Source organism: Equus przewalskii, chromosome 4 (genome assembly GCF_037783145.1).
Source record: "Equus przewalskii isolate Varuska chromosome 4, EquPr2, whole genome shotgun sequence".
NCBI lineage: Eukaryota > Metazoa > Chordata > Mammalia > Perissodactyla > Equidae > Equus > Equus przewalskii.
Window position 1 is genome coordinate 4164301 of NC_091834.1, and position 12853 is coordinate 4177153.

Here is a 12853-nt window from a genome sequence, read left to right on the forward strand (position 1 = left end):
CACATAGCGACGTTAGATTCTTGGTACAAAACTAAGGTACAGAAAGTGATGAGAGGCTGCTTACTGAGTTGGTGGTAAAGCAATGAAAGTAGTTTATATTTCTGGAAACTTATTCCCTCCGTGCAAGAAGACTAACTCTCTACAGATATTTTCTAAAATTATTATTAATCAGAAATTACCTGTGATAGAAAAAGTGGTGAAAATAGCTTTAGTTTTTCTCAGTGATGGTCTTATTGACTCTCACTGACCATTGTTTCACAATTGGAACTTTATAAAATTCAGAACTAAATGAAGACTTGAGTGGTTCCAATCGTAATGATAAATAGTGAAATATTAGAGCGGCACTTAATGATTACTTTTAATTACAAGTTGTGTTTAATATGTAAGTTCTTTCATAAAGCTACATAGAATTTATAAGAAAAGATTACCTTCAAAATCATCCTTGAGAAAGTCAGGATTTTTGGTGCTTATTTTGCAGGTTGGACCCGAGTAGCCAGGATCGCATATGCACTTGGTTCCGTTGATACAACTCCCATGTCCGTTACACATCTCTTCACATTGGGGACCAATATAGACATTATCAATGGCCCATGTCACTGGCTGAGAGCCAGCAGGGTAAAATCCTTGGTACCACCTGAAACGCACAGATCTGGAAAAGAGATACAAGTCTTTCAAAACCTGATCAACAGAACAAACTACCTTCAAAGTAAGCACAACTGATCAATGAGCACTGGGCAGTTACCACCTCTGCTCGACACTCAAGAAGTAAAAAACTTGATTCTCCATTTCAGGAATGCAGACTCCATTTCTCAATCTCCAGGATTTTGTCAGTAAGGTTCCTGCTTCCTGTAAGCCCTTTCCAATCCTATCACTATGTCAAAAATCCACCTGAGCTTCTCACCTTTTCCAACATTGACTTTCTTGGTGAAGCTTTCTCCATCCTTACTATCTATGCCCCACACAACTAGTCTTTTTTTTTTCCCCCTAAATTGAGGTTAAATTCACATAACATAAAAGTAAACATTAACCATTTAAAGTGTACAGTTCAGCAGCATTTAGCACATTCACAGTGTCAGCCAACCATCACCTCTATGGAGTTCCAGGACATTTTCATCACCCCAAAAGGAAATCCTGCAGCCATTAAGCAGTCAGTCCCCATTCCCACACCCCCCAGCCCCTGGGAACCCCTAATCTGCTTTCTATCTCTATGGATTTACCTATTCTGGACATTTCACATAAATGGAACGATACAATATGTGACCTTTAGTATCTGGCTTTGTTCACTTGCATAATGTTTTCAAGGCTCATCTGAGTTTTAGCAAGTATCAGAATTTCATTTCTCTTTATGACTGAATAATATTCCAGTGTATGGTTATACCAACTTTATCTATCCATCCTTCAGTTGACGGACGTTTGCTTGTTTCCAGCTTTGGCTATTATGAATAGTGCTGCTATGAACATTTGTGTACAGGTATTTGCTTGAATACTTATTTTCAACTCTTTTGGGGAGAATGGTAGCAGACTTGCTGTGCCATATGGTAAATAACCAGTCTTTTAATTTCCCTTCTTGCTCTCTCTCTTCCATAATTTTGATGGAATTTCCATTATTATAGCTATCATAGCCCAAGTTATTTAAAAGGTGTTTCCCCTATTGGCTGTGAGCTCCTAGAGACCAATGCCCACGTCTCCTTCTCCTTTGCACCCTTTCATGGAGCTCAGCAGATGCTCAATAAATGTTTGTTGTACAATCTGTTGTGAAAGGCCTTTAGAGTCCAACTAAGATTTTTCGGATTTTATCCCTATTGGCAACAGAGAGCCCCAAAAGATTATTTTAAAGAGAGAAACAACAAAATCAGATTTATTTTTAGTTAGATGTCTTTTATTGCTTAATTCCTTTTTAAATCAAAGCTAATTTTCCCTTTTATTTGTAAGTGAATTGTCCTATCATATTGTTGATGATAAGTTAGCTCCTTAGAAATAATCTACATATTTAGGTAGCAGTTCAGAAATAGTTAAATATATTTATTACACACAAAACTCTGTTCGTAGAAGGTGGATTTATTTCAGAGGGAAGAGATGTAGAGATGGCATGAGCACTCATTTTTGTATCCTGTGAATCTGCCCAATTTTCAATCATCATAGAAACCAAATTCAGAATAATTTCTTCTTGGAGAAACTCAAATTAGAAGTCAGTATTAGAAGCCTTCACGAGGCTTCTCAAGTTTAGTAGATGGTAAAGCAGATGGAGTCAAGTTCCCACATATAATTTTAACCCTAATTTCATTGTTTGTATCAAGACTCCAACTACATCAAGCTGCCCCCAAAATGCCAGTTCGTAATTAAATTTTATTTTCAAATACTTGTCAGAGTTTAGTCTTGGCAAGAGGCACTCCCTTACCTTTTGAACTTTCAGACTGCTGAGCTGAGGGAAATGGCTGGAGTTTTCCTTTGAACAAAAGCCTACACGGGTTTTTTTGAACTTCTTATTTATTCAAATGTCCTGAATACAAATGAACCACCCCGGTTGGATATTTATTATTGTTCACCTGCCTTGACACAGAAACTGCAAGCACTATGATAAATGGGCTAAAGGGTCTGGTTTCACTGAGGTTCCATTCTGCTGAAATCTCATTTTGAAAATATCTCACTGCCACCCTCCCTGGTGAATGTCAGCGTCTGTTCTCTCAAGCCAGTGGTATTCAAAAGGATCTGTTTTTTCAACGTAAACTTCAAATTTCAAGCACACAACAGTGCTTTCATTACATAGGGGTTTTGGTTGACTCATTATGAAACTGCATAAAGCAAAAACAATTAGGAAGTTTTAGAGACAAAAAGACTTTGGACGAAAAGGACACAAAGGTGATGTGAAGAAAATTAGATGGAAGCTAAGTGACTATATGTGGAGGCAAAAAATGGCCATTTCTGCACCTGGAAACACTTAATTGACTCTCTTGTGTATCTAGTGTCCAGTAAGAGCACAGAAAAGGGTAATTTAAACATAGGTTATACATTTTTTTAACATCTAGCACTTGTGCCATTATTACAAACCACGTTGAATTCAAATCAAGGAATGGCTCACTGAGTTGGAGAAAATTTAACTTTTGCCTTCCAGCAATTCATGCCTGTGTGGGTTTTAAGAAGAGCTCTAATTCTTTTCCTCAAACAAGGACTAGACAACGCTATTAAGGCAAATTCTTCTCTTTGCAGAAGTGATTGAAGGCATTTTGAAAGGTAGGTTATAGCATTCTGAGAGTGGGCATGCCTCCTGAACAGATTTACTCTCTCTTTACAGAAGGAAAAATGACATGGAACACAAATAACATGATGGTCTAAGGTCTGTACCTTTATAAATGGAGGAGGTGTATGTTCAACTGACACCTAAAACCGGTAAGTGAAAATACAGACGTTTGCATTTCTCTTGTTCAAATTTCCGAATTCTATCTCCATGCCGCGTGTCTAAGCGCAGCGCGGCAGAAATCACCACGGGCTTCGTGAGGCGGTCTACAGGACCCTGGAGCCCTGTCCTGTGACCTTATTGCACACTCCTTTAAATAGAAGTATTTCCCTGTGGGGACTTGTTGAAACAAGTCTCAGTTGTCAAAACAATCTAAATTCATGGCCTACCACCTATCTTCAGGGTTGTTTTCTATTTAATCTAATTCTTAGCTGGGTGACTGGAGGAAATGAGAGGTCCATTAAAGAGAAGACCTGGAGCTTTTCAGCAGTACCATAATGGTCACGGTCTTGGTCCTATGTGCCTACGTGATTGGCTATCCAGGCCTTTTTCCCTGCTTACACGGCCCATAAACATGGAGTTTTGGCAGCTACACTTCTGTTGCAACACTTGTCTTTCTAGTCATAGCTGATGAGTGGTTCAGATTTTCTTTTCTAGAAATGTGGAATTAAGAGTTCCAGAAAATGAGAGCTGCAGTTTGCTGAGTGAGGGTAACATTAGCATGATAAAAATGAGCAAACTCATGATAAACGATAAAAAGTGATTAAAAAAAACCCAGCAAACTCCTTTTGCTGACGTCCTCACGCATCCTGAGCAGAGTCCATGATACTCCCCACTCTGTTTCCAATAAGTTCTTCCACTCTTTTGTAACCCTCTTTATTTTTCTTGCAATATACAATCTTAAATAATCCAATGGGTCTGGGAATAAAAAGTTTTTCCTGGGCTATTTCCCCCATCTGATTCTTCTGTGGACAACTTCCGCCTGTCCCCCCATGCCCCAAACTTTCTGCCTGTGCTGGCTGAGTCGATAGCTCCATCTACGCCTACGGTTCCAGGGACTCTCCTTGCCTCCTCGGATATCACTTCTAAAGAATCTGGAGGACATTTTGCTTAGTGATGCTTATTTTTTTAAACACTTATGTTTTCTATTAGAATAGTACCCTGGTGCAATGGCAAGAACTAATAAATGGCAGACTCGACAACACAAAACACTAAAGTCCTTAGTAATCGGATGCTGATGATATGATGAGGAGCGAATGGATTTACATCTAAAGAGAAACAGACTTTTGAAAATTCACTTTCACCCTTCTGGAAAAGTATGGGGTATTAGTAGTTTTGCTCAAAGAACCAAGACTTCGAATTATGCTGAGTCTTACACGGGGAATTTAAATCTGCTTCCATCTTGAAAGTACGACATTAGTACTTTCTTCTGCTTTTGACATACCCTGAAAGAATGAGCTCTTTGTTCTGAGAGAAAAGACAAATTCTGAGGCAGGCTGCTTTGTTGACTTCCTCTCTTTGTTCATTTACATGATTAGTTTTATTTTTTGAACCATACTTTTCATTTCATTTCTATTAGAATTGAAGTCCTTTATCTCCAAAGAGCTTTTCAACAGAAGAGTCAAATATATGTAATAAGAATCCGAGAGAGATTTAAAAAGTAGAAATGCCTGGTGGAAGAGTACTAACAACTTTTTTAAAGAGACATCTGGAATATTCTGTGGGCTTCCATCCTTCACAGGTGCCCTCTCCTTGCACAAGAGACACAGGTAGATGTTTCAAAGTCATAAAATTCTAACTGCGTTAATATTGGTGAGGTGGGGGCAGAAGGGGAGAGGATTACAACATCAGGGGAAAACCATACATCTGTGTTTTCCTATTGACCTAATAAAGACCCATGGGGCTACGAACCCCACGAAGGGTGCGGTCCACAGTGTACACTTTGAGTCTGTCTTCAAACTATAAGTTAGCAGAGTGTCAGCTGTGTCCTGTGTTTTCAATATCCACTGATCTGCTTCAAGTGGAGAAGTGAGGAAGAAATGCAAGGTGGAAATTTCCCCCTGGGAAAGCGGCAAGTCAACGACGATGTCACGGAGAAAACCGTCAAATGAGAAGAATGCGGCTCGAGGCAGCAGGTCCTTACCCGCAAAGGTGCAGCCTCCCGAAGTGCACCACCTCCCTCCTCCAGCCCTGGGTGGTCCCCGCGTAGTAGGTGCTGCTTGGGTGGTGCTCCGTGGAGCACAGGGAGCTGACGTGGCTGCTGCTGTGGTAGCAGAGGGGCAGCAGCAGGTGCCAGGTCGCCCCGAAGTCCCGTGAAAATTCCAGTCTGACCGGATCAGCAGAGGAGCTGTCAGTTGAGCACCCAACATTGATCTGGAGGAAGAAGAAAAAAAAGAAACGAATGACCTCAGAGCAACAAGCCTGGAAATGATTCACCACTTCATTATTTTCCTGAGAGTCCATTTTCCTGGGAACTGTCTTGCTGAAATATTTAACACTATAAAATTCTGTTTTGCCTAACTGACTAATATCGTATATTACCGTCCAATAATAATTTTTTATAAAGAACCTCAAAGGGCCTCATGAAAAATTTATTTTCCCTCATTTTATAAAAAATCTAGGAAGTCGGTAAGGCAGAGGCTGGCAGGGAATTCCAAATTTTACGTTTGGCCCACTTTCTCAGCCAAGCCAAGCAAATCGTAATGAGAAGACTGGTTCCTTAATTCCAACCATTAGTTTTTTCTGTCTGCCAGATAGGAAGAGATTCTGTTATCCTTCACATGACACCTTCCCCCAAACCCCCAAAGTTTTGCATGTGGAGAATCTTCAATATGTATTGAATATTAAGACGAAACAAAATACAATCATTGCCACCATTTCCCTGGCACAGGGAGAGTATTCTCAGAAAGACCTTTTTAATGAGTAGGCAAACAACCCCTCGACTCCCTCTTCCATACTCTCAAGTGAATTAAACTAAAACTTAATTAAATAAATGCATGTGATTCTTTTCATGAAATTTTTCCCTCTTCCAATCGGGATTAACCTTTTCTTTCTGTCATAACAACCGTCGAACTTGCTCCTCTTCCTTTCTGATGAGTAAACTGCTGACACTGATAAACCTTCAACTATAAGCATTTGCTTCTACCCAGATTCTATTGATAACAGAACTCTGAAAGAGTCACAGGTGCTACTTTTTATTAACACTTAAAGCATAAATGTTAGAAAATATAACAAAGTTCTATAATTGACTTAAAATAAAATGATAAAATATAACGGAAAGTTTAAAATAGATATAGAATAATTTCTCCACTAAGGCTTCATTTGGTCTCTGACCTTTGAGAGGCAAGAGACAACTCTAATTTAGAGGATGGAGGCAGTTAATCTAAAACAGATATTCGACATTTTGTTGATGCTATTAGGCACTATTTTAAGCTTGTCCAGTGGTTGGTATAGATCTCAGCTATGAAAAAAGTATCTTCGAAAGTTAAAGCTATCGAACAATAGCATGATGCACCTTTAGTTCTGTTCATTTTATCTAAGTTTTGAAACACATGAAGATTTTTCTTTCATACATTATTAATTTCCTCTCTTGAAAAATATAAGGAGTCCATGAATATTAATGAAATATACAGAAATTATAAAAATAGTGAAGTATTATTTTATCTGTAAAATTCATGACACTATGATAAATATTATATAAATGTGCTGGCATGGTATAGACTATAGTTACACTGATCTGGGTTCTAAGTAACACATAAAAATTGTGAAAATAATACTTCTAGAAGAGTATGGTCCTTTTCATTTTTATAATGTTTAAAATAAATTATTTCAACAACTTCTCATGGTAGTAGGTGGGGAGATTATGTCATAAATAAAGGACAAAAATTCAGACATAAACCTTAGTAGGACAATTGGTTCTGCTAATAAAAATGAACTATGATGTAAAACCTCTTTTGTCCTTGCACAAAAATGGAAAGTCATAATGCATGAAATTATCTGAGATTTTCCTCCTCTCTCCTAGCTTTTGTTCAAGATAAAATTTAAAGCATTTCTAATAGAACAGAGTCAAGTACCTCAAATTGTATGATGGTGTTCTCATTCACATTCAGGTCACGAGTGGTAATGGAATGCTCACCAACTTCATTTGAAACAAACACCATGGCTGAATCTTCCTCGCTGGTATACAAGAAAACAACAAGGAATCCATTTAGGCAAAAGCTCATCGTGATTTGTACAGAGCTGTGCTTTCATTTTCAGCTTCTCAACTGAATACTTACGGGGCTCCCTTTGAAGAATATGGGCAATAAAGACCAATGTTACCACCAGGATAGAAAAACCAATTGTCTTCCCTGGGCCCAAAGTCAAACGTATCCAGAAGCATCACAGGGTTGTTTAAATTATTTCCATCAATAATGAAGTCATCAACAATCCAGATTTCTTCTTTCTTACCTAAGGCATTTTGGATAAAGCAAGTTTTTCCAGTGGTGAAAATCAGAAGGACATTTTTGCTTATTGGAAGAAAGTAAAGGACAGAAAGAACTTAGTAATAATAGGTTAAACATATGCCTTCTAGACAAAGGAACAAAGACTATGTAACTGTGTGTTTACAGTGATTAAAGTGCGAAAAAATTAAGCTTTCAATCACGTTAAGTCGATGTAGCACGGAACAGCCTCCGTGATTTCAGGAAGCTGGTGCAAACAGCTTGTGAAAGTGTGCTCCCCTGCCAGTCTCGGCGGTCCCAGGACCCTCCACCGGCAAGAGTGGGCTCTGAGCTATGTTTTCACGGTTTAGCGGAATCCGGAAAACGTCTGGATCTGTGAGGATGGGCAGTCAGCCTGCAGATTAGAACTGAGGTACACTGACTAGTCTATTCAAGGAGCAACTCAGGACTTTTAGAGTCAACCCATGACTTAGCATCATGCTTCAGTCACGCTAAAGACCACGGCCATGAAAACACTGGCCTGATGATAATCTTATTTAATTATTAAAAACTACACAGAAGAAAATATTCTGTGTTATATAATACTTTATTTTTTTTCTTAATGCTTTTGAAAACTTGTAGGTTTATTTGAAAATACGTGGGAAATATACAGAAAACTAGTAGAATCACTCCTTGCACTATCATAGAATTTGATTCAGCGACTGAGCTGGGTGTTTAGTGAAGATATTACTGAGAAGGGCAAACCCAGGCTGCTTTTGCAAAGCCCTGTTTGGATTGAAATGGAAACAGGTGACAGGACCAGGTCCAGCAGAAACGTCAAGATTCCCCAAGGTTGCTTCTTCACGGATTCCTACTTTTAGTACAATTCTTACAAAATATAGAAAAAAGGATCTGTAAACAAGAGCCTGTGGAAATAACCTCATCATTTAAATGGAGCCACATGTGTGTCTCCCTCTACCCCTATCACTGGTCTCATTCTAGTAGCTCTCTTCCCTTTCCTGTTTTAGAAGCAGTTGGTGAAAACAATGAAGAAAAATCAGGTATGCGTTCCAAGCATAACATGAAGACAAATATCCCCTGGCTTGTGAAACTAGTTGCATTTCTTTTTTTGACTCTTATTTGGTGATTATACAAGGTTATTTTTTTTCTGTTCACAATAAATTAAAATTATTTTATTTTTGACATATTAGTTATAAAGGAAATACTCAAGTTAAATTTTCGAGATGGCAGTACATTTTTCTTATCCATTTCTTTGTTATCTCTGCAAAGAATCTGCTTAATGTGATATCTCCGTGCTTACCTAGGCCATTAAATGCATGATTTGGTAGACTCTGATCCTTTATAATCAGCAGTTAATAGAAATATAGGAAGCAATAAAACATTATAAATTTGTAAAATCATTTTCTGTAGCCATTTGAAAATGCTATTAAATTATGCATTCCCTTTAACTTATCAGTGAAGCAAGTGTATGTGATAAGAATATTTTATCTGAGGGACTGTCTGCTTGGCGTAACTCCCTCTCAGTTTGTCATGGCACCCTGCTCTAATGTAGCTCTGTCTCACTAATGGAACGGCACACTCAGAAGAACTATGTATTCCTAAATGAATTCAGCAAAAATGTAGTTACAATTGATGAGCGCCTAATGGTAATGTTGGATTATTTTTTAAAAACCTTAGCTCTGTGACAGGATTTAGCTACATTTACATGAGAGAGAACTTATGAGACAAGTATGAAGAGACGATAAAGAGGTATAAAGTTAAATATTCATTGAGACTCATCAGAAGGGAAGCATGTAAAATGTGTGGTATAAACAGCTAAGCCACTCAGGTGACGCTTCCTCCACACCTCAGAATCAAACATGTTAACCTGCCACGGTCAGTTTCGATCATAGGAGAACATGTGTATTTTTACCATTATTATAAGGTTGCCAGAGTCTGAATCTTGTAGCGTTGGTTTGGGCAGTAGAGGGCAAGGGAACATTAATGAAGAGTATGCTGGTCGTTTGAGGGAAGTAAAACTCATCCATCAGGTGCCAAGTGATGCCCCCATTGATGGAGAACTGTAGCAGAATAGAGTGAGACCTCTCTGGGGTACCTAGGAAGAAGATAATACGGCATGAAACATATTGTGATAAAAATGGGGAATGGCTATAATTAACAAGACAGGAAACAACGAATGTTGGAGAGGATGGGGACAGATGGGAACCCTTGTACACTGCTGGTGGCAGTGCAAACTGGTGCAGCCACTATGGAAAGCAGTACGGAGTTTCCTCAGAAAATTAAGAATAAATCTCCCTTATGATCCAGCTATTCCACTGCTCGGCATTTATCCAAAGAACTTGATAACGCAAAGGCATAAAGATACTTGCACCCCTATGTTCATTGCAGCATTATTCACAATAGCCAAGACTTGGAAGCAACCTGGGTGTCCATCAAGGGACGAATGGATAGAGAAGATGTAGTATATATACACAATGGAATACTACTCAGCCGTAAGAAATGATAAAATCCGGCCATTTGTGACAACAGGGATGGACCTTGAGGGTATTACCCTGAGTGAAATAAGTCAGAGGGAGACAGTCAAATACTGTATGATCTCACTCCTAAGTAGAAGAGAAAAACAATGACAAACAAACACATAGCAATGGAGAATGGATTGGTGGTTACCATGTGGGGGGGCGCAAAAGGGATGATTAGGCTTACATGTGAGGGTATGGACTATAATTAGTTTTTGGGTGGTGAACATGATGTAATCTACACAGAATTCAGAATATATTACGATGTACATCCGAAAGCTATATAATGTTATAACCCAATGTTATTGCAATTAAAAAAAAAAAGAAACAGAAAAAAAAAGAAAGAAAATTAAAAGGGAGATTTTTACAGGGAAAAAACAATTTCATTTTATTGTAAAGACCTAAATGAATAAAAGAAGACTTTGAATGTGCAGATGATTAAAAAGACAAAATCATTAGCTAAAAAAAAAAAAGTTATTATTCTGGAAAAAAAAAGGGGAAATGCTATGTTCTTATTTTGTCATCATTGCATAAGCCGACTTATATGCACACAGGGCTTTAGAGTCCACATGTTTCAGAGGCAACTTAAAGTGATGACAGGTTTGGCTTTCTGTACGAATAAATCTCAAAACACACACTAAATCTTGAATTTCACACAACAGTATCTCCCTCTCTTTTTCAGATATGAGGATGTATCTTTCTGTGTTTTATTTAGGAAACATTAAACCAAAAATTTTTGATTCTTTAGGCATCACAATTTTACAATGGGTCATACATTTAAATCTCAGCCTAAAAACAAAAATCCACTTGAAAATTTACTATACCCAAATGGCATTATTTGTCAAGAAAATTATTTCGTTAATATGAAAGGTCAGAATGACAAAGTTGGTTTTCTGGGGTTCACATCCGGAAAGGAATGTCCAAAATTTCCATATGTTAAATTTTTTTAATTTAAAATTCTTATAGCTAGAAAGTAGCGGTGGAAAAAAGACTCAGGGACATGATGATCAATGTAACTACCACAGAACTAGAATGATAACTACAGCTATATGAAATTATTATAAAATCGGTAGTTACCGTACCCATATAGTAAAATGAATTTAGATTATAGAAGAACATTTGTGAACATTTACGTACTCAAATTTATGTTTGTTCTTCCAAATAATAAAATTTTGGGCCTCAAATCTGTTATTTCTTTGTGGGAGAGGAATTGTACACGGGGGAATTTTCTTGAAGGGGTATAGTGAATTCATACCCACAGAAATGACTTACCTTTTGCTATAAATCGAAGTGAAAACTGGACATACAGGGTATTGGCACAGTCTAGATCTCTTGAAATAAGCATCCTTAACCCTTCCTGAAAACAAAAACATATACGTTAAGTAATCTTATTTCACTTGCAAAATTATTTTCCTTTGATTTTATACATCCAACTTGCATTAGCTAAATAATAGATACATACAAGTCACGATCAAGAAGCAATGTTTGGTCCAGTTCAAAAGGAAAAATAGATCATTTCCCCTTTCTTAACGGCTTTCATTTCTTATGCCCGAGTAACCCAATTTCATTGTCCCAACTCTAAATCACACTTTGCTGGGAGTTTTATAAAGAGCAGTACAAAAATGATAGTGTTATATATCTACGGCCATTTTAAAAAATGGCCTCCTTTGATCACAGCGAGTTGTGAGAGGAGTACGAGGAATGACAGAAAACGTGCCAAGTGCTCCTGCTGGAAGCTGGGAACTAATAGGTAACTTTCTCGGGGTTCCAAGGAGCCTCAGAAACTTCCTACTCCTTTGCATGCTCTGACAGCCCTGGGGAGCTCTCATTCAGGCTGACACACTCTCCAGTTGGTCAAGTTCAATAAGGCAGAACTAAGCAAGTCCCCACGCCTGAGCTGTAACCGTTCACGCAGCGGAGCCAAGAAAGGAGGAAAGCGATCACATTAGCTTGAGTAATTTTTTCTGCTAATTAACTATTTCTGGTTGCCTGGGATTGACAGCTCCACAGCTTGTTTTCTCCACGTGTACACAGGATTGCAGTGACAGCCAGCAAAGTAGAATTTCACTGTGCAAATGTCCTAAGGCCCGAACAGGCCTTTTAGTGTCTCAGCTGTGACTTCTGGAGGAAGCGGTGTAGGGCTGTGTGGGACTAAGTGGGCACTGTCAACGGATTTCTTAATTATCAACTAGAAAATACCAAACGTAATTTTAGCTATAGAAAGCAAATTCTTCCTTTTCTTCCTAACATTTACTATAGAGCACATTCCTCAACAGCTGAAAAATTTTAAATAGAACTACTGTAATTTCATAATAGCAACCATATATTGAGTGCCTACAACATGCTGGGTTCTAAAAGAGACACGTTACTCCTTTAAAGCACCCAGCACTCCTAAAGGAAAGATATGGTTATCTTCATGTCCCAGATAAGGAAACTGAAACTAAGAGGGCGATAGTAACTTGCTCAAGATTACACACTTTATAAGGGGTGATGGCAGGATCTGACCCAGATGTGTCAGATTCTGAAACTTATCCTCCATCTTTTATAAGATACCAGTGTTTTGTTTATTAAATCATCTTTTAGTTTGGGGAGAAGAAATCCAGATAATGTTAAATTTGGAATTCGAGAATTATTTGATATTGTAATGAAAAAGCAGCTGC

At 38.1% G+C, this 12853-nt stretch overlaps 1 protein-coding gene across 2 annotated transcripts in view; it reads right to left on the reverse strand.

Annotated features, from left to right (window-relative positions):
• The window catches only part of RELN (reelin), a 459315-nt gene that overhangs the window by 61460 nt on the left and 385002 nt on the right, over nucleotides 1–12853 (reverse strand). For both annotated transcript variants that reach the window (XM_070617061.1, XM_070617060.1), the window contains exons 37-42: nucleotides 11466–11550; nucleotides 9590–9772; nucleotides 7513–7684; nucleotides 7309–7411; nucleotides 5379–5608; nucleotides 429–649 (exon numbers count right to left, since the gene is read on the reverse strand). In XM_070617061.1, coding sequence (XP_070473162.1) covers nucleotides 429–649; nucleotides 5379–5608; nucleotides 7309–7411; nucleotides 7513–7684; nucleotides 9590–9772; nucleotides 11466–11550 — 994 coding nt within the window. The remainder of the gene's footprint in view (nucleotides 1–428; nucleotides 650–5378; nucleotides 5609–7308; nucleotides 7412–7512; nucleotides 7685–9589; nucleotides 9773–11465; nucleotides 11551–12853) is intronic.